Here is a 23870-nt window from a genome sequence, read left to right as displayed (position 1 = left end):
TATTCTGATGACCAGGGATATCAATGACCAGGGAGGTCAGTGATCAGAGGTATAAGGGACTTTGGAAAACGGGGACATTGGTCAGCAGAGACTTTGAAGACGATTCAGCAATCACTGATGTTGGGCATCAGAAACATTGGTGATAAGAGATCTTGATGATCAGTGTTGAGCAATCAGGGGTATTGAGAACCAGAAACACTAGTGACTATATTGGTAGGAAATTTGATGGGGAGAGGATCCTATGATCAGGAACATTGGTCATCAGGCACATTGCTGGTTAGAAATAATGGTGATCAGAAACAACTGACCAAGGACATTGTTAAAGAAACACTGGTGATAAGAAACAGTGTGATCAGAGATGCTGGAGATTACATGTGAGTGATCGGTCTATCACTAGAAAAAACACTGATCGATTACATTGGTGGTCATACTTATTGATGGCCTAGAACATTAGTGACAAAGCGCATTGGCGATCAACACATTGGTGAGAAGAGATACTATGATCAGGCATACTACTGGTGAGCAAAGATGGTCACTGGAGACATTCGTGATCACATTTGGTGGGTGTCAGTGATCAAACTCATGGTTGAGCAGAGGCATTGATGAAATATTGGTGATCAGTTGTTAGTCATCAGGTGTCTCTGATGGCAGGTTCTCATGATTTGACATGTCATTGATCTGGAATATCAGTCATGGTGCCTATCATTGATGACCAACATCACTGATCAAAGATTACAGCATTCAATGACATCAGTGATCACAGACACTGCTGGTGAAGTTTGCCAATGAACAGGAATATTGATGACCAAATATCTCAGAAACCAGAGCTGAGAGGAAGCTCAGCACCTGGAAGGAAGCAAATGGAGATGGGGTTTGCAGGAGCCTCATTGAGCCCTCAGGGGTGGACCACAGGCTGGAGAAACCACAGCCTCCCTGCACCTCCCCAGTATCTTCCCATTCACTAGGACCCCTGGTGCAGTGACAGGAAATCCAGATGGGAGCAGTTCAGGGGAGGAGCCTCAGGACGTCAGTGGCAAAATCAGACCCAGGCCCAACAGAGGCCCCATCCTGGATTCCAGGGGCTTTCCCCTCGCAGCCACCCCAGCGACAAGAGCAATGCAATCTGGCTGCCCAAATTCACACCCGGGACTCAGCACCCTGGGAGCCCACAAGACAGGCCAGGGGCATTCACAAAAAGTATTTTATTATTCTTAACAGTACTCACTTTAAAGGAATAAGAGGATAGCATACATTTTTTACAGACAATACATAAATGTTGTACATAATTAACAATAACTTAGTTCACTAATCCAAAATGAAACAAGCCAAATAAAACATAAAAACAGAAAATACTGCCGATTCTTTTTCTTATGCGGACACTAGTACAAAATAAGTTACTTCTGGCCATGGTGCTCCCCGCAGCGACTGCCCGCCCATATTGCACTTGGTCACTACATCAGCACAATCCTCCTCCTGGGCCAGGGGCCCCTCACAGGCCACCACGCCCCACCATCACCGCATACAGAATCTAAGCTCGGGACACGTTTATATACAGCTGTACCTTGGGAAGGATCCAGACAGCCACAGTAAAGTTGGACCTGAGACCCCAGCAGGGACACAGCCTCTCCCTGGGTCCTGGTCCTGACCTGCCCCCCACTCCTGCCTTCACCCCCTGCCAGGCCAGCAAATGCCAACCAGCCCCCAGAAACCAAGGGCAGCAAAGGCCCCTCCCCACCCCCAGCTTTCATACTAGGGCTGTGGGATCCCAGCTCTTTTCCAAAAAGAATTGCAAAGCTCCAACCTTGTGTGTAGGTTTTATTCCTTTCATAGCAGGGCTTCTGTGGCTATGTACAATCGACTGGACCCAAAAAGAGTTTAAAAATAAAACAATTAACTCATCAGCGAGTTAAGCTTATGCATTTTTTTAATATTTTTTCTTTTGTCTCAGAGTAGGAGGGGAGAGGGTTGAAGGGTTAGCAGAAAAAGGATGTATTTACAGGGTCCACCTGACAAACAAGACAGGCTGTGGCTTGCGCTCAGTAAGGGGACACAGTCACAGCAGCTTCGGCCTCAAAGCCAAGGGAGCGATCTGGGAGACGTTTCCCCTTTCAAGAAAATGTTGTTTCCTTCCTGTGACCCAGCCCTGGCCTGGGAATCTGTGCAGGACCGCCCGTGATTGTCTCTGCCCTCCAGGGCCTGGCCCGTCAAAGCAGGCACCAGCTCACCCTCCCTGGGCCGTGGCCACTCTGGCTTTGGCTCAGCCCAGCCTGGAGTTCAGCTATTTCAGAGAGGGAAGCCAGAGGAGAAGAGGGTGCAGGCTGAGGTCCCCACAAATCTGCCCCCAGAGCCCTGGCAAGTGGACCCGCCAATCCCGAGGAAGAACCGGAGGACCTGGGACAGCTCAGACCACCAAGTCTCCAAGTCCTTGTTAGAAACAAGAGCAAAATAAATTATTTTTGCCTAATCCTTTTTCCTTCTAAAAATGGTTGCCTTCGTCTGTCCCATCCCCTCCTTTTCTCTCCATAAAGTTGTCCTTGTTGTTCTGCAAACAACTGTCCATGCAGGAAACCCCACCTGGGCAGCGGCTGGGTGCGGAGGCAGCCTCTCAGCGGTGGGGAACATTCACAGTAACTGCTGGCAGGCTGCTGGGCGCCCTCCAGGAGAGGGGGTGCTGGGCCGAGCCGGGCTGGCAGGAGTGGTGTCGGCCTTCGGGAAATGCTGGGCAGCTAAGGGTTTGGTCCACCCATCCCGGGAGTGCCCGGTCCTCGACGTCCATCTGTTCCCTAGCCCATGGCGGTCACCATGCTGGACGGGTGGGGGTGGCCGAAGGAGAGGCTGGAGGAGGGGTGGATGGGCGTCGGAGTGGGCAGGATGTGTCCAGAGTGGCTGAAGGGCGGGAGGTGGCCCACAGGTGCCATGTGTCCAGCCAGGGCAGCTGCACTGAAGGGGGACGACTTCTCCTGCATGCACTTTGACAGCTCCTCGAAGCACTCCGCCCCTTTCTTGCTCTTCTTGGACTTGTTGGACATCTTCCGGTTCCGAGTCTGGATCCCTTCCTTTTTCATGGTCAGTGGCCTGTTAACCTAGAGGCAACCACCAGTTTTCAGAGGGCCAGTTCCTTCCTCCAGCAACATTCCTCCCACCCCGCCACAGCGTGGACCAGAGGCAGGTCAAGCTGAGGGTCCCAGGAAGCCAGGAATTGTGCCCGACCTTCATAGTCACATCACCAGATGGCTACCGTTCCAGGAAGGGCGGGTTCTGGCGTATGGGGCTGACCCACACCCTCCCTGGCTCTGCCCACCGCATGCCAGCACTGCCCAGCCAACTGAAGTCCTCCCCTCCACCCTGACCTTTTTTAAGCAGAGAAACCACTTCCCTAGCCCCTGAGACCCTGTCCTAGCCAGCTCCACCTCCTGAGCAGAGGCAAGGCGCCCCCTCTTACGGGAAGCCCTTCTGGCGCTCACTCAGGGCAGCGGCTTCCCAAGCCAAGCCAAGCTGGATATTGTGGCTGAGGCCTCTTGCCTGGCAGCACAAAGCGCAGAGGTCCCCTGGGAGGGGTGGGGTGGCCGGGGCGGGGCGCACTCACATTGTGCAGCTTGTAGTAGAGGCCACAGGCGTTGCAGACAGGGTCCCCGTTGGCGTTTCGGCGCCATAAGGTGGTGGTTGTCGTCTGACAATTTGCACAACAGGTGCCAGCTCTTCTGGCGGCCGACTGGGAGGGCAAGGCAGCGTCAGCAGGCTGGACTCCCACGCCCACCTCGACCCCCCTCCCTGATCCTCGCTCCACCCCCAGTCCCCACCAACTCAGTCAAGGAGGGCTAAATCTCACATGGGATTCAAAGCATCTCAGAACCATGGAATTTTAGAATTTGAGAACGAAATAAGTCAAGACTCACAGAACTTTGGAATAAAGAACTCTCAGAAGCCTGATGTTAGAATCAACGGGATTGCAAGAGCTACAGGGGAGAATTAGCCACCTCCCCCAACTACCCTGCACTCTAACTCCACAAATGGGGAAACTGAGGCCCTGAGAAGGGCTCTCTAGTAGCACAGGCATCCTGAGGCTGAGCCGGCTTGGTACCCCTTGAGCCCCTGGATCTGGGGCCGATTCTGTGTCTCCTTTAGCACGACTCCGCTCAAAATCCATAATCCTGGGTGAGTCAGTGTCGCTGAGGCCAGCGCAGGTTTACAGAGTGCAGAGCTGCACCATCCAACACTGTAGCAGCTGGCCACAGGCAGCCATTTAAATAAGATCTAACTACAAATTAACAAAATTAAAAACCCAGTTCCTTCAATTGCACTAGCCACATTTCAAGTGATCAATGTTCACATGTGGCCAGGGGCTACCACAGTGGGCAGTGCAGACATAGAACTTTTCCATCTCTCCAGCTGATCTGAGTGCTGATCCCCCCCTATCCAGCCCCCCGTACCCCAACCCTTAGAGCTTTAACCACCCCCCAGCCCCTCTGAGTCCTAGTCCCTCAGGAAATGCCTGGCAGAGGTAGGGTCTGGAAATGAGTGCCTGGTCCCTGCAGAGAGAAGCTAGAGGGAGGCTTTACCCAAGAAAACAGATCCCCTCTCCCGGTTCCACCAACGCCAGCCCCACAGTGACAGAGGGGGTCCCCGAACACTTCCCAGAGAACCGCAGGCAGGAGTGCGCCAGGTGGCGAGTGTGGGGGGCTGGGGGCTGAGGCCTGCAGAGCCTGGAACAGCCCCAGGCCCAAGCCTGGTCACAGAAGGGACAGAGGGACTGCAGCCGCGGGGGCAGGGAGGGGTGAGTAAGCAGCCTGAAGCTGGAATTCTGACTCAGGGGCCAACGCCGCGTCCTCCACCTCTACCCCCACCCGGGCCTCACCCCGCCCTCGCTCCAGGGGAAAAAAAGGCCCCCAAAGCAGGGAACGATTTAAGCCTCATAAATCACTTCGCCCTGAAAAAATATATTTATTATTCTTAGCATTTTACGCATTATTTGCAGAGTGCAGGGTATTAGAAATTTCAAAACAGCCCAGCGAGAGGCAGGACTGAGCTGAGGAGACTCTAAAAACTCGCAGAGTCCGGAAACAGATACACGAAGTTTCCTTATCTTCAGGCTGCAGATGTCCGGATAGGAAACTCCGGCAGGAGATCCGAAAGGGCATTTTTTTAAAATCACTCAAATGAAAATACACAGTATAGGTGACTCCATGGAAAAATAATAAAGGGCAGATTTTTTTAGTGGCCGGTGTGAGTTTGTGTTTTATTTAAATAAGCACGAGGAGCTTGTGAGCGGGGCTGTCGGGGAGGGCTGAGCCACAAGGAAAAGTACTTCATGGCCCTATTTTTAAAAAAGAGCTAAGCAGAGGCCAGAGGACAGTCCAGCCCATGGACACTCAACTTTGGGGATCCCGGAGCAGAGTGGGGTGGCGCAAGGGTGCCCGGTGGGCTCCCTATACCCGAGGAGGAAATCTGGCCCGAAAGAATCTGGCCAGAAAGAGACGACCCCAACTGACATCCCAGTGCTTTTCATGATAAAAGAGGATTTCAAGCGGCAAAGCGTCTGCATTTGAAGGAGTTTTTTTCCCCTGTAATTAACCGCCAGCTCCTGCCCAGCAGCCCCCTCCCAGCCACCTGTGCCCGCTCCTACCAGTCTTCGCTTGGGCTTGATGAGTGGCCGGTTCTGCCCATTCATCTTGTGGTAGAGGCCACAGGCATTGCACAGGTAGTGGCCGGTGCCGTCCCGCCGCCAGAGAGGGGTGGCTGTGGCCCCACAGTTGACACACTCCCGGCCTTCTGCAGGGGAACAGGGAGAGACACGGGGCCTGCTTAACCAGCAAGTTCTCGGGAGGGAGTCCAGCGCAGGAAAGCGGCCCGCCGAGCAGTGCCGGTGCCTCTCAGGCACGCGGTTGGCCTGGGCCTGGCTGCAACAGCCTGGGCAGGAAGAGGGACCAGAGGGTCTCCCACATGGGAGCGGGCGCAGGGCCAGAGTCGTTGAAGGCCAAATCCCCTGCTTCCAATCCTCACGGGGAGGGATGGAAACGAAGGAGGAGGGGAGGAGGGGCCCAGGGCCCCAGGCGTTCTGGAGCAACCAGGAGGGTATTTACTGCAAACTTTGCCGAAGGTAGGGTGGTGGCAGGAGTCACCCAGCTCAACCTGGCTGGGCCCAGGAGGCTCTCTCCTTCCCGCTCTGGCACGTCTCTTCCCCTCTCCTCTTTTGTCCCTCTTCTTTCTACCCAACTGTGTCTGCCCCACCCCGTCTTTCTGCTCTAAGTCCGGAATCATTTCCCTCTTTCTCCCCAACTTTTCTCCTCTTCCACCGAAGCTCTAGAATTTTTCTGAGTCCTGGAAATAATGGATCGAAGTTGTTGTTCTTTAAAATAAAATAAATAATAAGCTCTTTTTTAGATAAGTGGCCTTGTTTTTTTTTTATTTGTTTGTTTGTATTTTTTTTCAATTAAAAGACCATCTGGAATTCAAATAAAATGCAAAACAAACAGGAGAAAGGACCAAGAAAAGGCAAGCTGATGGGCCTGAGCAGAACTAGGACCCTGAGCCGGGGCTCAGCGGGTGCTGGGGCCAGCGGGGGCTGGGGCTGGGGCTGGGGACCAAGTTGAGCAGGATCACTGACTGGCATGGTGTTCCCCAGGAAGTTGTTCTTGATTTAGTTTAAACTAAATGAGGAGTACAGACTGGCGAGAGAAGGTGGTTCCTGCACTCAGGAGTAACTGTTTTAAAAACCGTCCACCTCTGTGGCTCAAAGGGATTCGGGAAAGAGACATGGACGCAGGAACTCCACACTAGCCACCAGTTTCTGGGTTTATGCTCTGTGGCCAGATTCTTGGACAAACCCAGTTTGGCCCCAGCCAGCTGCGGGAAAAGGGGCGGGGGCACTGCAGCTTCATCCCCTCACTCCAGCCCTCAGGGAGGGAGAGCGAAGGGCCTGGGGAGGGCAGGGAGCAGGAGCAGGTCCTGGGAATTTTGCTCTGGGGGAAATCTCCCGAGGAGATCAGGGAGCCATCGAAATCCCAAGATCAGACTGATTGAGTTAGAGACCCAGATTCCTTAAGGGTCTGGAACCTCCGGAGTGCCCGAAACATGCACACACAACATTCACACAGACACACGTACACACATGCACACACACTCCCAAACACATGCACATACAGACTCGCTTCCCTCGCTTCACATGCTAAGTCCTGAGGTGGCTTGAATTTTCACTTAAGATTCAGGGAGGGGAAGGGGGAATTCCCGTTCTGTGTTCTGGTCAGGCAGTGACCAACCCTGGTGCAAGGAACTGAACTTTGGGGGTACACCGGAAGTACTTAAGAAAATGGCAAAAGTTTTAGAGTCTCCTCTCCCTGACCCGGGGGTCTCAAACATCTGTTGGGGGCTATTAGAGAGAGACATCACCCATCCCCAGATCTGGGAAACCGACACTGCCCCCTCTCCCAAGTCACAGCCCCCCACCACAAAAACGCAAATGCTCCCCTCTTCCACGAAGTCCCCAGCACCTGCCTTTACCTGAACAGGAACGCGCCTTGCTGCGCTGCTTAGGGGTGAAGCTAGAGGCCGGTCCCCCCAGGAAGCCTCCGGGGTGGAAGAGTCCGCTGCTGTAGTCGTGGGCAGCCGCCGGCACATAGGAGGGGTAGGTGGGGATGGGGTGGTGTGTAGCAGGCTGGGTGCCCATAGTGGCTAGGCCTGGGCGCAGGGGACTGCCACTTTCCATCTTCATGCTCTCCGTCAGTGACACCTGGTACTTGACACCATCCTTGTCCTCTCCTCGGGCTGCACTACCCCCCGCGGAAGATGAGGCTGGAGAAGCAGCCCCCGTGGTGCTAGGGTCAGGAGACACTTCTTTGGGTGGCGTGGGTGGGAAGCCGAAAAGGTGGGAGCCAGAGTGGGCTGCTGTGGGGGTGAGGGAGGCCACTGAGCTCCCGCTGCCTCCCCCGCTCCCACCCCCAGCCCCTGGGTACACAGAGAGTGGGCCTCCAGGGCCTCCAGCAGCTGAGGGGTGCAGTGGCGTCTTGGAGAAGGGGCTCACGGTCCAGGGGTTGTGGTGGTGGGCCGCAGCGGCAGAGAGGGCTGCTTTGCCCCCGTCCAGCCAGGGCAAACCCGGGCTGTGCAACAAGTGTGGGCGGCACATCTGGCCTCCGGTCAGGCGGGCTGCGGGCAGAGAGAGAGAGGATCAGGGTGGGCAGAAAGATCAGGGCAGGCAGAGCTAGGGACGCCCCTGACAGACATGAGAACACGACTCCCAGAACCAGCAGTCATCCCCTCCCCAAAGAAAACCAGAAACATAATACCCCACCGGTAATAATCAGGAATGTCAGTCCAAGCTGAAGGACAAGTGGCATAGAAGGAACCCCACCGGACAGACCGTACAGGGAACCCTCACGGGCCAGCTGGAAGTGGGCAGAAACCCTGTGGGTCCCAGACCCTCCGCAATCGGCCGCTGCTCCCACCTCTCCCGCCCCGATTTTTCAGCAGCTCGATTCCTGCGAATCCTACATCCGGGAAGCAAGCCGACCGGCCCTCCTCCCCTCCCTCGCCTGGCGCGCGGCGCCTGGGTTCTCATCACCACGGGCCCAGTGCTCACCGTGCGCGGGGCTGTAGGAGACGCGCGCCCGCGCGTGAGCGGGGTTGGCGTAGTAGGGGTTGCCCTGCGAGTCGAGGTGATTGAAGAAGACGTCCACCTCGTCTGGAGGCAGCAGCTGCGCGGGTTCCATGTAGTTGTGCGCCAGGCCCGGGTGGTGCGAGTCGGGGTGCTGCGCATTCAGCACGGCCGGGTGCGCCATCCAGCGCGGCTGCTCCGGCGCCACCTCCATGGCCGGCGGCGGCGGCTCAGGGTCTGGGTGGAGAGGGCAACGGCCCTGCGCGAGGAAAGGGGCATGAGGCGTGCCGCCAGAGCCTGACACCCCACAACGTCCCACCACGAGGTGTCCCGCGCGCCACGGAGCCCCAGCCCAGATCCGGCGAGAAAGAGCACCAGTCCCGGGTGGGAGGAAAGCCCAAGGCTCAAAACGAAAGGAAGGCGGGGGAGGGGGTTCAGCCACGCACACTCACGTGGTGACCCGCGGCTCCAGAATCACACACCCGTGCACATGGGGTCACACCCGGGGACGGGTCCCGACACCAGTGACCCCAACAAAAGCACAGAGCAGCACTTCAGTCGGACACTCACACTGAGCCCCCCCGCCCGGTAGACAAACACATGAACACAGACTCAAAAGTTGGAGACAGGCGCCCGGGCACCCAGTGTGGCACTTGATCCCAGCGACACGCACACACCCACACTTGGCGCCAGATACACATACTGATCTCAACCCCCAAAACACGCACACGCAGCCCCCTGAGCGCAGTACTAAGCGGCACAATCAGGACCTCTCAACAAAGCACACCAAAGCAGTCGCCCGCAGCCTGGCCCCCCGCCCTAAGTCCCCCCAGAGTCCCCTCAAAGCTAGGAGCGCCCCAGGCCCCCAGCCAGCTCTCAAACCCCAAACTTACACACGCAGCCGTGGGGAGGGGAGGGACTCGGCCTCAGAGTGAAGGAGCTCCGCCGGGAGCCCCGGGGGGGACGGGCCCAGGGACAGCACGTCCGGAGGCTGGCGGGGCTTACAGGGTAGGAGCGGGGGGTAGCGTGCGCCTCGGCCTCGGGCCCGCCCGGCTGCGGCCCCTCGGCATCCTCCGGCCGCCCTGGCGCCAGCTGCCGACTCCTGCACAGACATGAAGCGGGGGCCGCGCACGCCTAAGAAGCCCACGCCAGCCAATCAGCGCCGCGCGCCTCCCAGCCTCCGCCTCCCATTGGCTGCGTCCGCAATTCCCGAACCGCTGGACTCCAGGACTGACCCTCGGGCCGGCCCCCTTCAGCCGGCGGGCCCCCTCCCTGCGCGCTCCTGGCGGCCTCTGCTGCCAACGCGCCCCACCACTAAGGGACCCTCACCCCAAGGCCCGACCCCTGCAGCCCCTCTTGCGAACACTCCGGGATCCCTCGATGCTCTGGGCCTCCCTAGCAGTAACTAACAACCAACTGCCCCCTCCCCAGGAGCCCGGGCCGCGCACCCTCTGGATGGCCTCTCCCCGAGTCCCTAACCCCGCCACGCTCCTTCACCGCTGAACGTGGTCAGTCCGAGCGCAGTTACCTACCCAGACCATTCCCTCCCCTAGCTCGGGCGCTGTCTGGGCGGACTGGGGGTTGGGAGGGTTCGGAGGACAGCGGCGGAACAGCAGGAGCCGAGAGGGGCAGAGAGGGGCAGGAACTACAGGGCTCTAGAGGGCACCTGGGCCTCGGACACGCGGCTGCTCAGGGCTGTGCTTGACCCAGTGGAGGTGGCCGGGCCGGTGGCTCCAGAAAGGGGGAGGGGGCATCCCCTCCCCGGGCGTGGCCTTCGCAGGCCAACGGGCCCAATTGCCTGGGGCGAGGCCGTGGAGACCCGGGCTGGCGCCGGCGCCAGCTGAAGGGAGACGCCCCCGGGCAAGAGGTGGCTTTTTTTTCCTCCGGGGGGGGTCCCCGAGGTGGCCTCTGGTGAGGGGGAGGCGGTGGTCTGAGGTCTCCGTCTTCTAAGTCACCTGGAACTGCTCCCCACTCACTTCTAGCCCGGAGATCGGCTCTATGGGTCGAGTGGGCCGGGCGCACAAGTCTTCCTCCCTCCCATTGTACAGACTGGGGAGACGGAGGCTCGAAGGGAGCCCCGGGCCGAGGAGGGAGGTCCAGGACAAAGACATTTTGGGGGACCTAGACAGGTGCCGAGTACTGGGGGGACTCAACAGCGTCCTCCAGCCCTCTTCCCTGTTGGGCCCGAGGCTCCTGGGGTAGATGTCCAGAGGGCCCCCAGGTGGGTCGGGGGCAGGAGGAGGGCTGGGGTCCCGGCCACCCCCGGGAGAGTGGGGGAGGGGCGGCGGGATTGACAGTCGGTAATTGGGTAACTGGAGGCGGCTTCTCCGGCCGGGCGGCCCCGCCACCGCGACGCCGAGCCCCTGACGTCACCCGATTCGCCAGGAAATGAACTTTTTAATAATCCGAGGAGGGAGGAAAGCCCTCGGTCCCCTCGGCTCCGGGGGCGCCCAGCTGGGCCCAGCTCCGCGGACGCGCCCCCGTCACCCCCTCCCAGGCCAGTTCAGGGCAGCGCCAAGGGGGCGCGGGCTCAGGCTGAGGCCTCCTCCTGCCTAGGCGTCTGGCGTCCGTTTGTCTGTCCGAGGCCTCAGCGCAGGTAAAGCGCGGGGCTGGGGGGCGCAGAGCTCCATTGGGCTGGGAACCAGCGCGTCTCGTGCCCTTGGGGGACCCGCCTGCCCGAGCCGCCTGCTGAGCCTCCCGCTCCCCTCCACGCTGGAGCGCGCGGAGCCCAGTCTGCTCGGAACTCCACTCTACGGGAGCGGAGGCCGGCGCCAGCCCGGGAAGGCGAGCAGGGGGCGGGAGGCCGAGCGCGAGGCCCTTGGCGCCGGGCCTCCGCGGCCAGGCCGGGCAGGTGAGCAGTCTCCGTGCCTCTCGGTTCGCGCTCCCCTCAACGCGTGCGGTCCCGCCGGGGCCCACTGTCTCTCCGTCCGTCTGTCTCTCGACTTCTCCCATCCTTTAGCTTACGATTCTTCATCAACTCGTAAAATGAGATCGCCGCGGAGCTCGAGCCTATTTGGCGTCTCCGGAGACTAGCAAGACCCTCTGAAAGACACCGCGTCCCCAGGGATAATCGCCCGTGTCCGGCAAAGCTGCCCCGCTCGAGCGCGAACCCTGGGACCCAGCGCGGGAGGCAGACCAGCAGCTGGCGGCTGGGCTGTGAACGCCAGGACCGAGCGGAAGCTTCCAGCCCGGCCGCGATCGGTGCCGCGGCTCTCAGGGAAATGGCTACGCGCGGCCCTCGGGAAAGCAGGTAATTCACCTTTTTCTCCCACCGGCGCGGTAAAAATTACCCGCCCCCCCCCCCCCCCCCCGTTCTGTGTGTATTCCCAGTTTCAGCGCAGCGAGCTCGGCGTCTAACCCCTCCGCGGCAGGGTCCCGGCCACTGCGGTAGTGGAGGTGGCCAGCCTGGCTGAGTCCCCTTCCCAAACGTCAGCCCTGCGCTGCCGCCTGCTTGGCGCAGAGCGGAGCAAGGGAGGGGATTTAATTACCCCGCTCGGCAGCTCAGAAAATCGCCGCACAGAGGGGCTTAGCAGGACGGTTAAGGAGTGCTTGAGCAGGGGCCTCGGGAGACCCGAACCAGCCTCCTTGCCTGCAATCCGGTGTAGAGGAAAAAAAGGAAAGAGGAGTTCTGCCAGGTCCTTTCAGGCCTTGGGGTTGCCTTCCTCGACAACGCAGGCAGAGGCCGGCTTGACCGAAGCCTCCACCTCAGTTGAAGGTCCTGCGTAGGATGCGGGACTGCTGCATTCTCTGGCGGAAACGAACCCGCCTGGGAGAGAGAAATGCGACGCCAGGTAGCAGGGCGCCCAGCTGGCCAATAAAGGGGGACCCGCGCTCGACAGTGTCTGTGTGAGCCAGGCAGACCGAGGGACACCAACCGGGCCCCTCCTCACTAGGCCGAAGACATGGTCCTCCCACCTCGGGCCCCAAACAAACTCCCGGGGAGGGTCAACGCAGCCCCCAGAATCGGCTGGGGTCTTGAGGCGCTGTTCCAGGCCTGGTGAGAGCAGATTTACTCCAATTTATGGGCTGGAACTTTGGGGTCCCCAAAACACCTTTAGAGGGACACGTTCCCTTTTTCAGTATTTTGTTCGTTCGGGAGCATAGTTGGAAATGCTGGCGCTGCCTTTGATCACATTAAGAAGCTGTCACTTTCCTTACTTGGGAACAAGATTTCTCTGAGGACTGGAGAAGGTCAGTCAGGAAGCAGAATTTTCGAAGGACTCTTTTCAAGTGGCCCGAGAACTCACAGCGGCGATCGCCACAATTTGACCTGGGTGCTTTTGCCTGGGAGCTGGGGAGGTAGCAGATCTGGTGCCCGGTTCTAGAGTGCTTCTCAGGCCTCTACTAAGCCACTGGTCCCAGGTGGGATACAGAGCTGCCCAGGTCTCCCCGGCCGTCCAGCCCTCCCCTATGAGCCCTTTGTTTAAACTTAGCTCATCCGAGGCGGCCCCTTTGGGACCATAAGTTTGCCCTCCCTTTGTAACCTAATTCTTCTCGCCTTTTCCTTATGGGCAGCTAATTGGCCCGCGGTGTGGGGCTGGGGGTGGGGTGTCAAGGAAACCCATTTGCTAAGGGACTACCTTCCATAGAGAAATTTAATTCGCAGCCCAGCGGCCTCCCAGCCCCACATTGGCAATAAACCTTAAGGGGTACGGGGAGGAAGTGGGGTGCCTTAGCAGATGGGTTCAGAAGTTCCCTTAAAGCCGGGGCATTAGATCTCAGGCCAGCAGCCATCCCTCCAGGGGGGGTTTCCAAGGGGGGGACTACTGCTATAACGGCCCCTCCTGCTCTTTGAGGTTCAATTCCAGCCCCTTAAAGCAGAAGGCTCCCTCCCTCGGCATCAGTGCAGGCTCTCCCACCTCATTCCTGTTCTGTGTCTTTGGGAATCGTAGAGTCTGTGGCCCCCACGTCCTAGGTGTCTCGGCACCCTGGACCCAGGCGCCTCCGAGATTCTATATCGCTTCTGACCCCTACCTTCAAGCCTGGCAGGCTCCCCGCGGGACCCTGCTGAGACCCGGAGACAATCGGGCCGTGCTTCTCCCTCCTCCACGAACAGCCACGGTTTACTCGGAGCGGCCGGGGCCGGCGGCCTGACAACTGGTAAATCCGTATCGTTAGACACAATTTGTCTGCAATTTGTCATCCCGGCTGGGAAACGCTCTCCAGACGCCTCGGCTGCCGCACGGGCCCTACCTCGTTCTCGAATCCTGCCTGCTCATAAACGAATCCTAGCACGCGGTGCCTGCGTAGACCTGGAGCTCACCACCAGATGTTCCCGACCTCGGGAGAGGAGGCTTTTTCCAAAACAACGAATTTCCTTCCTTGTTTTCCGGTAAAGGAGCGGCCGCCACACACGGGGTCCCTGAACGCGGGGCCTTTCCCCTCGTGGTTGGAGCAACCCGGAGTTCAAGCCTGGCCGCCACCGAATAATTTTAAATGCCCCGTTTTCAGACAGATCCAGAACGCCGTCTACGCCTACCGGCGGCAGATCTTCAAGCCCGCGGCGGCCCCATTCTTATTGAAATCCCACTAAACGGATTCCGACTCCGGCTTGGGGCGGGGGAGACTTCCAGACCCGGCGCTCTCCCCCACACGCACCCCAGTCACACAGGATAAAGGGCTGCGGGGCGCAGCGCGCGGGGGCGCAAGCAGGAGCGAGCTGGGTTAAGCCGCGAAAAGCCGGCGCACGGGACCAGCCGGCAGGTGCAGCCGCCGCTCGGCGGCCCGGCTCGGACGCATCCGCCGCGGCGGCCTGGGGGTTGGGGGCGGCCGAGACAAAGGCCCCAGTTCGGGGGCCGGGAGGCGCGGGTGCTTTGCGAGGCTCTGGGAATGCCAGGGTCTCGTGGCCTGTGGCTCCGAGAAATGGGAAGACAGGAGGCCCGAGGCGGGCCTGCTGTGCCCAGGTAACCAAATACTCCCTCTGGTTGAAGTCCCTATAACCAGGGTTTCCGGTCTCTGGCAGGGCCAAGGAGAGCCCCAAAGGTAGGGGCCACAGGGCAAACGGACCAAGCGATTCGGGTGCCAGGCAGGCCGGGCCGGGGGCGGGAAGGGCCCGGCCCGGGGAGGGTGGAAGTGGAAGGAACTCACCGAGCGAGGCGCGGTGGGCGGCGCCCCCGGGCGGACGGGGCCTGGAGCAGAGCTGGGAGCAGGGCGAGGTGCGCGGCAGGCGGGCTCGCGGGACCTGGGCGCGGGGTGGCGGCGCTCACCAGCAGAGCCTGGGCGGCACGCCGAGCGGCCGCATGGTGTTCAGCGGACCGCTTTTGTCCGCCTGGTGGGCGACGGGGCCCTGCTAGGATGGAGGTGGCGGCAGGCAATAGACAGACTGGAGCAGCGAGTCCCGGGACGACGCTGGCCTCGCTACCTTCCTCGCGCTCACGCTGCCTCTCTCTCCCCCACCGGCCGCAACGCGGCTTTTTATTTCGACATCACTTTGCGGGGGGGCAGGGGGTGGCGACGGGGGCGGGAGCGCCGCAGGGGGCAGGAGGGTACCCGGGGCTCTGCACCCGGCCTACCAGGTCCAGCCGCCTGGCCGGCCAAGGGCCGCTAGGCACTCAGGGCGCGCACACCCTGCGCATCCACACTCCAGGCCGCTCCCGCCCTCTCCGGAGCGCACACGCGCGCCCCTGACCTCAGGGATGCTCGCTCAGAAAGCTTGGGACACGTCTTTACTGAGACTCTCCCCGGGGACCCTCAGGAGCTGTGAGCACACGCACTCACTGATAATGGTGCACAGACGCCCGCTCCTCTGTCTTCAATCCACTTCCAGGAGTGCTCACACGGACACGCACACATCCCTGCACATGTGCACACAGCTGTGGCCGCGAGGACATCCTCAGACGGCCTGGGTCACACCGACACACATGGCCACACAATCAGATGCAACTCGGCACTCGGGCTCACACTCAGGACGCCCTCACTGCCAGGCTGGTTTAGCTAAGTGCAGGCGCAGCCCCTCTCCCTGTCCCACCCCCACTCCAGTTCCTAACTCTGGGGGACCCCTGAGCACTTTAGAAGTCCACTGTCTGGTGTCCCCCTGGCCCATCTCCTTGGGGCAGACTCTCACAATGGTGGAAGCGAGGAAGTCTGCAGAGGGCTTGTTCACAGAAGTGGGGGGCAGGAGGAGGGGAGAAAGTGAGTGTGGGAGTCCTCATCTCCAGAAGGCCCCTGGGTTTGTGGGCAAAGAGAGTCCAGTTCTTGTGCTGCCAAAGTTCTAAGGGATTCAGCCAGTCAGTGTGCCCCCACCCCCACCCCTGATTCCCATTCCAACAGATCAGGGAGAGTGAAAGTGTCCTGGGGACCTTGGACCCAGAGGGAAAGTGCTTGGGCTTGGAAGGACTGGGACTGTGCTCCTGTGCCCAGGTGTACCCCAGAGGAGTGTTTCTGTCCCCTGGTCTTTGTAACCCCTGCTGTCCATAGGTCTTTCTCCAAATCTGGTGGTGACTATTGCATTGTGTGTGTGTTCTATGCATGTGGCTCAGAGTCTATGTCCTGTGTGCCCAGGTGTGTTTGTGTGCACTTAGGAGCACACAGGAGTGTCTGCAAAACTGGGTGTATGAGTATGTTCATTTCTTCTTGTGGGTTCCTGAGAGTTTGTGTATTGGGCAGTAGGTCACAGTGTGGCTATTTCAGAGCATGACCCTGGAATTTGGCACAAGAGAGTGTGTCTGTGGAAATGGTTGTGTGTCCCTTTGGCTCTGTGTCTGTGGGGTCATCATGTCAGAGACTCAAGTAATGAGGGGTGGGGATTTCCAAGTGTTTGCCCATGTGTCTGTAGCAGTATGTGGCATGTCTATGAATTGGTGTTTTGGAGTGTGTGTTTGTGTGTGTATGTGCATGTATCTAGACATGTGTTACTGTGTGTATTGTTGTTGTTGTTGTTTTGTTTTGTTTCTTGAGACAGGGTCTTGATCTGTTACCCAGACTGAAATGCAGCGGTTCAATCAGCGCTCACTGCAGCCTCAACCTCCCAGGCTCAAGCCATCCTCCCATCTCAGCTTCCTGAGTATCTGGGACCACAGGCATGTGCCACCATGCCTGGCTAATTATTTTTATTTTTATTTTTGTAGAAACACAGTCTCACTATGTTGCCCAGACTGGTCCCAAACTCCTGGACTAAAGCAATCCTCCCACCTTGGCCTCCCAAAGTCCTGGGATTATAGGCATGAGCTACTGCGCCTGGCCTGTGTGTGTCTTTAATAGTTTGTACCTGGGTATCTGCATGTGTCCTTGAACTGGTGTATGTGTAGGTGTGTGTGTGTGCATGTGTCTGGATATCCATGTATACTTCTCTTTATTAATTGATGGCTGTTAATTGATGGCGTGTGTTTGTGTTTGTGTATTTGAACATGCATTTGGCTGTGTGCGTGTCCATCTGTCTTTAACAGCATAGGTATCAGTGTATATCATTGTATCTTTGAACTGATGGTGGGGAGGAGGAGATGTATCCGAGTGTGTCTGCATGTCTACATACAGCTCCATCTATGAATTGATGTGTGTTGCAGTGGATGTTTGTGTCTGCGTATCTGGGTTGTGGGCAACTGTGTATATGACTACATCTTTGAAATGCATGTTTCTGTGGCCAGCACTGCCCTGTCCTGTGGACTGTGGAAAAGTGTGTCCTGGGTGACACGCGGGGTGTGCATCCTGCAGGACCACACACCATCCAGACCTTCCTTAACCAGCAGGGCAGGCCGCCAGTGGAGCTCCAGGGTACCATTTGCTCGGGCACTTTCTGTCTGTCTGTGGGAGGGGAGATGAGCTGATAAGGCTTATCTGCTGTCGCCAGCGCCATGCTGAATAACTGCTCTAATGAGGTGTCCTCACTGGGACCACCCGATCCCAAGGCCCCGGGCCTCATTGGGGAGGGGCATGCGTGAGCTTGTCTGAAGCACAGGAGCAGGGCCTGGGTGCCTACGGGGCCTTTTCTACTGTCTTGTTTCCTTGGAAAGGGGGTTCCAGGCCTTGCACCTCTCCACCCCACCTGCCTCCTGCCTACTGGGCGGGGCTGGGCTGGCCAGGCCAGAGCTGGCTGGAGCCTTCCAGTCTCTGGTCTGTCGCCAGGTTCACAGCCTTGAGAGGGCAGGAGGTACGAGGCCTGGAGATGTGGGGCCCTCAGGGTGGGGTGGATGAAGAGAAATGGAGATTCAGTGACAGAAAGATCCAGAGAGACAAGGAGTGGGGAAAGAGATGGGAGGCCCAAGGACAGATTTAAAAAAAAACAATGAGGAAGAGGCACTGGTGGGGACAGGCCTGGGGCTTGGGGACACTTGGAGACAGACAGAAATAAACAACAAAAAAGTGGCAGAAAGGGTCAGAAAGATGGGAATAAAAGCAAATAAGGCGATAACCAGAGAGACATGGACAGAGACATGAGAGAGATAAGAGAGGACAGAGAGATAAGACAAAAATAGAGAGATGGGGCGAGAACCCCAGAGAGGCTCAAAGAGCCAATGCGAGAAGAGGGACAGGGGTGAGAAGGGCCCCAGAGAGAAGAGTGGGGACACAAAGGAAAGATGGGCAGGATGGGATGGACAGACTGAGATGGAAAGACCGACAGGGCTTAGCAGCCAAGCTCCAAGGAAGCGCGGGAGGCCGGGCGCTGGGCGAGGATGGGCTGGGCATGAGCTGCGGGCCGCGGGCAGGGCGGGACACCAAGGCGCGGGCGGTGGTGGCGGGCAGGGGGCTCCGCGAGGGGCTGCGCCGCTGTCCGGGGTAATTTTTCATCTCGGCCGGCTAATCTTTGTTCCCGGCGAAGATAATGAATAGCCAATCGTTATCTGCCCGGCTCCCGGAGGCTGCCCGAGAATGGGGTTGTACAGGGCTGGGAATTGTTTCCAAAGTGCCGCGGAATAAATGGTGTTCCTTATCTCTGCCTTCCAGATTATCGGAGCCCTTTCAGAGAGCGCACAACAAATGCGCCCGCCATCGAATGCATCATTTACCACCGCAGATCCGCGCGCTGATGGGCAGGCAGATAGCCGTCCGCTGGGGGCACGCGGGCTCCCCGTGCCCGTACCACCCGCCTGCCTGCCGGGGCCACTGAGTGTGCGCCCCGGTGTGCCCGGCGTGTTTGGATGGACACGTGGGTGTCCCAGTGCATGGGCTAACGCCGATGCAAGTGTGCGGGTGTGTCAAACAAGTGTACCACAAAAAAGTGCAAGTGTGCAAGCCCATCCATGCACACGCATGGCAGGCGTCTGCTGAGTGCCCGGAGGCGGCCGATGAGGCGGTTGGAGGGTCCACACAGGAGGCGGTGCTGCACTAAGCTTGTGGGCAGGCATGCGGCCCAGGGTGGCTGGACACGTGGTGGAGAAATGGGATTGCAAGCCCGCGTGTCCGAGTGCAGCGGATGAGCATCCTGCGAGTGCCTCACTGTGTCTGCCCAGGAGGTGGCTGTTTAGGGGAGCACGCCGGAGGCCACTAGGGTGGATGTGCTGTGTGCATGCAAGTGCCCACCCTACGTTGTGTTTCGGGGCACACAAGCTTCCTGTGCCTACCGGGATGAGCGTGCAAGTGTCACCGCTCCCGCCGGGCGTGCCTTTGGAGTGTGCTCCGGTCTGCGTGAGGCTGTGTGTGTCCTGCCGTATCTCTGCCCAGGTGTGCCCAGGTGAGCTGCGAGAGGGGCACGGGGAAGGGCAGTCGTCGGGGCCTGTCCGTGTGCCAGCGTGGGTGAACTCCGGGCTGGGGAAGCTACAGGGAATGGTGTGTGCGGGTGTGACAGACGCCAGAGCGGCGGGGTGGAACGTGCTGTGTCACGGGAGACTTTCTTGACCAAAACGGAATGTGCGAGTGTGGAAGGAAGAGGGGCCCTCCGCGGAGTTTGGGGACACCCGGGCGTCCAAGCCCCAGAGCCTCTGCAGCTGAGACGAGGAAGCCCGAGCCCGCCGCCTGAGGTCCCCGCGCCGTGAGTGACACGCGCCACCGACAAAGGCTGTATTTTTCCAGGCTCGCGCCCCGCCCGCGCGCGCGCGCGATGGTCCCCATGGCGACGCAGATAGCGCTGCAGCCATTTTCCCTATCTCCCCGGAGTCTATTATACGGCGGGATTAGCTCATCTCCAGGCAGGTCAAACCCAAAGTCACACAACCTGCGACGCGGGCCCCGCCCCCACTCCCCGGCCGCCCCTCCCCCGCCCCGGCCGCGGCCCGGGCCCCAGCCCGGCGACCCCCGGCCGCTGCCCAAGCGCAGGCGCAGAGCGCCACCTGGCGGCGGCGGGGTCTCGGGTGGGGTCCGCGGAGCCGGCGCCCGTGCAGAAGAGGTGGGGTGAGGGTCTCTACCTCCAGAAGGCGGGCTCTCCGGGAGCAGGGGCTTTGCTTTGTCACTGCTGTTCCCCAGGGCCAGACTAACACACAGTAGGTGCTCCATCAGTGTTTCTTGAAAGGATGTTTGGAGGGATGGATGGATGGATGGATGGATGGGCAGGAAATTATAGACTGGGGCAAACTGCCAAAGGCTACAGTTTAGTTGGCAGCAAAAAAATCGTTTCTGAGAGTGCATCCCACTGAATTTAGAATAAAAGCCAAACTCTTAGAACCTATGTAGTGGCCCTTACTGACCTTTCAGACCTGATTTCCTTCTTCCTCACTGCAGCCACAGTGACTCTCTTCTTGTTCCAGAGTGTTCCCACCCCAGGGCCTTTGAGTCTACTGTCCCCTCCACCCCGAATGCATTCCGCCTCCACTCAAGTGTCACTCTCCGAGAGCCAAGTTGCTCCCCTGTCCCCCGCTCTTCTCTGTCTATGCATTTCTTTTATAGTGCTTAACACAGTCTGAAATAGTCTCGCCCCTGTGAGCATGTTGTCTGACTCCCCGTCTAGAATGCGAGGATCCTTGGAGGTGGGGGCGGGGGGGTCTGTTTTGCTTGTGGCTACAGCTCAGCCGCCGGAATCATATCTGACAATTGGTTGGCATCAGTCGCAACTCTGGGAATGAGGGAATGAGGACTAGAGGGGGCTGGATGGGCCCAGCCACCTGTCTTCATCATTGTCATTTCTCTTTATCACTACGGTAACTCCTCCTTATCCCCATGACTTTGGAAGTCATTCAGCAGCCACTCCAGCCCCACCAACCTGCCCCCATCCCAGAGGGGCCTGGGATGGAGGGAGAGAACCACTGAGGCCCCTCCACATCCCTGCACCCGCTGTGCCCATGGGGGTGGAGAACACTTCTCACCCGGCTCTCAGGGAGCTGTGGCCTCTCTAGGGAGGGCTGGCCTGCTGGTGAGACTTCATTCATAATACAAGATAATTATATCAGAGTTGTCATGAGGCGGTGATGTTTAATTGCTGTGCGTGGGGCACGGACGGACAGCGAGGTATAGAGAGTGGAGAGAACGCCGCAGCCCAACTGGGCTTCCAGATGGGAGCTCAGCCTGCCCATCTCTGCCGTGGAAGGGACTCAGAGGTGTCAGGCCAAGCATGCAGGCAGGCTTGTGACAAACTCCTTGGCCAGGAGCTCTGAGAATTAGCTTCACTTCCCTCAGCCTCCTGGAAGAGGAGCTGTGTGACAGCTCAGGCCAGGGAGTCAGGACTCCCCCCATCTCCTCTGCACACACATACCCCTACCAGCTGGGTGGCTGTACGCAAGTCATTTTTCTACTCTGAGCCTCAGGGTCTTCCTCTGTCCACCTCCCCCCAGGATTACTGGCAGAATTATGTGTGAGCATACATTTAAAAAGAGGTTTGTTTTGTAAACCCAGGCTTTGCAAATTGGCAGCCCAAGTCTCAGGGGTCTGTGCAGTGACTGATCATTACCAACATTTCAAAGTGACAGATTTCACATAAAGAGCGTCATTTTGAGCTTCTCTTGAAAAGTTGTAAGATGAGCTACCCTGGAACTGTATTCCTGAATGGCAATGTAATGGCAGAGTCCTGCAGTATTACCACCTGTGGACTTGTGCACCGGGGTTCCCAACCACCCACTTCAGGCCCTTGGGTCAGGGATGTGCCCCTCATGGAAATACCAGGTGCTGTGGCTCTGCTGGTTTTGGCTTTCCTTCTCTGTAACCTTCCAATATCTTTCTCCTTCCAGGTACTGTAAACCACTTAGTAATTAATTAGTTAATAAATTCATCTCATCAGCACTTTTAAATAATGTGCTAGGCCACACTGTCATGGACCCCAGATATACAGCAGCAAACAAAGCAGCCATGGTACCTTCCCTCAGGGAGCAGTCAGTCCAGTGGAGGAGTCAGATATGACTCACCACACAGATCGAAAAATCTCCACAAATTACGAGAAGAATGCTGAGAGAAGAAAGAACATAGATGGACTTCTGCTGAGTCCAGGCTTACTTGCAGAGATCTATGCTGGCCAGGCCCTATGCTAGGCAGCGGAGGACATGGAATAAAATCAAATAAGGTCACTGTGTGCAGGCAACTCACGGTGTGGTAAAGGAGCAACCCCATCAACAGGTTCTATTAATTCCAGCCTGTGAGAATAGGAACCACAGGGTGAATTTTGGAGGACAGGCACTTACACTAATCTGGAAGCATAATATATAAAGAGTACCTACAATCAATAAAAAAAATTAAAAAAAGCAAAGTATATGAACAGAAAATTCAATGAAAAGGAAATAGAAATGGCTCTTAAATGAATGAAAACATACTCTCACTCAGAGAAATGAAAATTTAACCCATGTCAAGATACTTGGGGTGAAGGAAGTGTTTTAAAATTAGATTGTGGTGATGGTTATAACCCTATAAATTTACTAAAACTTATTGAAGTGTACCTTTAAAACAAATGAACTTTATAGTATGTCAGTTATATCACAATAAGACTGTTTTAAAAATAAAAACACTTTGAGATACCATTTTATACCTGTTGGTATTAGCAAATGTCAAAATAGATAATGCATTATGTTCCTAAGGGCATGGGGGAGACAGCCTGGGGCAAGTGTCCACTGATGCATTCTCGGTTGGGGTGGGCAACAGGACGCTGTCAAACGTACAAATACATTTACCCTTTGAGCTGGGAATTCCACTCATAGGACTTTATCTGATATATATGCTTTACATCTGTAAAATGTATAAGGAAAGTCACCACAGCCTCATAGATTATGGCAAAAGTTTGGAAACAAAAGATGTTTGTCTACAGGTGAAAAGTTATGCCACTGTCAAAAAAAAAAAAACAGAGAGAGAGAGAAAGGATGAGAAAAAGGAAAGAATAGCTCTTTGCATACTGATACGGCATTATCCCAAGATAGAATTTGTGTGAAAATAAAGGTGCAGTACAGTGATGACAGTGATGTGTTACCACTTGATTAAGAACTGGGGTAAGGAGAGAAAATATATACATTTGCTTACATATTTACAGAATTTCTCTGGATGGAAAACAAAAGAAGCTGTTAACAATGGTTGACATCTACCTGGGTTTGGGACCTGGGTTTGGGTGGCTGGGGACAGGGATAGGAGAAAGATTTTCACGGTGTACCCTTTGATTCCTGTTGAAATTACATAGACTGATAGATGATAGATAGATAGATAGATAGATAGATAGATAGATAGATAGATGATAGATAGATAGATAGATAGATAGAGAGATATATACACAGACACAGATACATACACACACACACACATATATATATCCTATATAGGAAAACGAGATTAAAATGCAAAATGAAAACTTTTTGACTGCAAAGTAAAGATGGAAAAAAGTTTGCCAGGAAGAAAAGCTGGGGGAAAATTCCAGCCGCTGGCTAAAACATAAAGAAACAAGAATTCCCTTGCCCTATTACCAGGAATGTAAATTGTTCCAACTATTTTGCAGAGTAATTTGGCTGTTTCTGGCAAATCTGAAGATTGGAATGCCACACGGCCCAGCCATTCCTCTTCCAGGCATATGAGAAGCCCTCACACATGAGCAAGAAAGGGATGTGGCCAAAGACATTCATGGAGCCCTATTTGTTAAAACAGAAAAAAAGAAATTAAGAAATACCCAGCCTGGGCAACATAGGGAGACCCTGTCTCCACTAAAAATAAAAATTTAAAAAACTAGCCGGGCATGGTGATACACACCTGTGGTCCCAGCTACTTGGGAGGCTAAGGCGGGAGGATCACTTGAGCTCAGAAGATCGAAGCTTGCAATCAGCTGTGATCGTGTCACTGCATGCCAGCCTGGGTGACAGAGAGTGAGACCCTGTATCAATAAAGAAAGAAAGAAAAGAAACAGAAATAAACTTAGGACACAGCAGACGGCCCATCCTGAGGGTACCAGATAGCAGATGCTGGGACCTTTTTCAGGTGGACGCCACATGACCTTTCCTTTGCAGGCATCCAAGCTGAT

The 23870-nt window shown here is 56.8% G+C and overlaps 1 protein-coding gene and 1 long non-coding RNA gene across 4 annotated transcripts; one reads left to right on the top strand and one right to left on the bottom strand.

The window, feature by feature from the left end:
- Window positions 1-1187: 1187 nt before the first annotated feature.
- Window positions 1188-15121, bottom strand: GATA2 (GATA binding protein 2). 3 transcript variants are annotated; one of them, XM_054551279.2, is made up of 6 exons: window positions 14675-15121; window positions 8573-8846; window positions 7498-8139; window positions 5624-5769; window positions 3587-3712; window positions 1188-3083 (listed from the first exon to the last, which is right to left on the bottom strand). In XM_054551279.2, the coding sequence occupies exons 2-6, from the start codon at window positions 8799-8801 to the stop codon at window positions 2784-2786; spliced, it is 1443 nt and encodes a 480-aa protein (XP_054407254.1). In that variant the 5' UTR covers window positions 8802-8846; window positions 14675-15121; the 3' UTR covers window positions 1188-2783. The 3 variants fall into 3 exon arrangements, with proteins under 3 accessions (XP_054407254.1, XP_054407253.1, XP_024100775.1); XM_054551278.2 differs by lacking the exon at window positions 14675-15121 and adding an exon at window positions 13562-14354; XM_024245007.3 differs by lacking the exon at window positions 14675-15121 and adding an exon at window positions 9481-10297.
- LOC134760979 (uncharacterized) lies at window positions 14367-22400 on the top strand. The gene is made up of 2 exons (XR_010139117.1): window positions 14367-14490; window positions 18467-22400. It is a non-coding gene; the product is annotated as an uncharacterized LOC134760979 (long non-coding RNA).
- The last annotated feature ends 1470 nt before the right edge of the window (window positions 22401-23870 follow it).

Source organism: Pongo abelii, chromosome 2 (assembly GCF_028885655.2).
Source record: "Pongo abelii isolate AG06213 chromosome 2, NHGRI_mPonAbe1-v2.0_pri, whole genome shotgun sequence".
In the NCBI taxonomy this organism is placed as follows: domain Eukaryota; kingdom Metazoa; phylum Chordata; class Mammalia; order Primates; family Hominidae; genus Pongo; species Pongo abelii.
This window is presented reverse-complemented; position numbering and strand designations above follow the sequence as displayed.

Bases quoted from the DNA above. Each gene is read 5' to 3' on its own strand.
- GATA2 (XM_054551279.2), bottom strand. From the start codon at position 8,801: ATGGAGGTGGCGCCGGAGCAGCCGCGCTGGATGGCGCACCCGGCCGTG. The intron at 8,140-8,572 runs GTGAGCACTGGG...CTCTGCCCGCAG, and splicing joins CTCCTACAGCCCCGCGCACG to CCCGCCTGACCGGAGGCCAG. The intron at 5,770-7,497 runs GTAAAGGCAGGT...GTTCCCCTGCAG, and splicing joins CAAGGCGCGTTCCTGTTCAG to AAGGCCGGGAGTGTGTCAAC.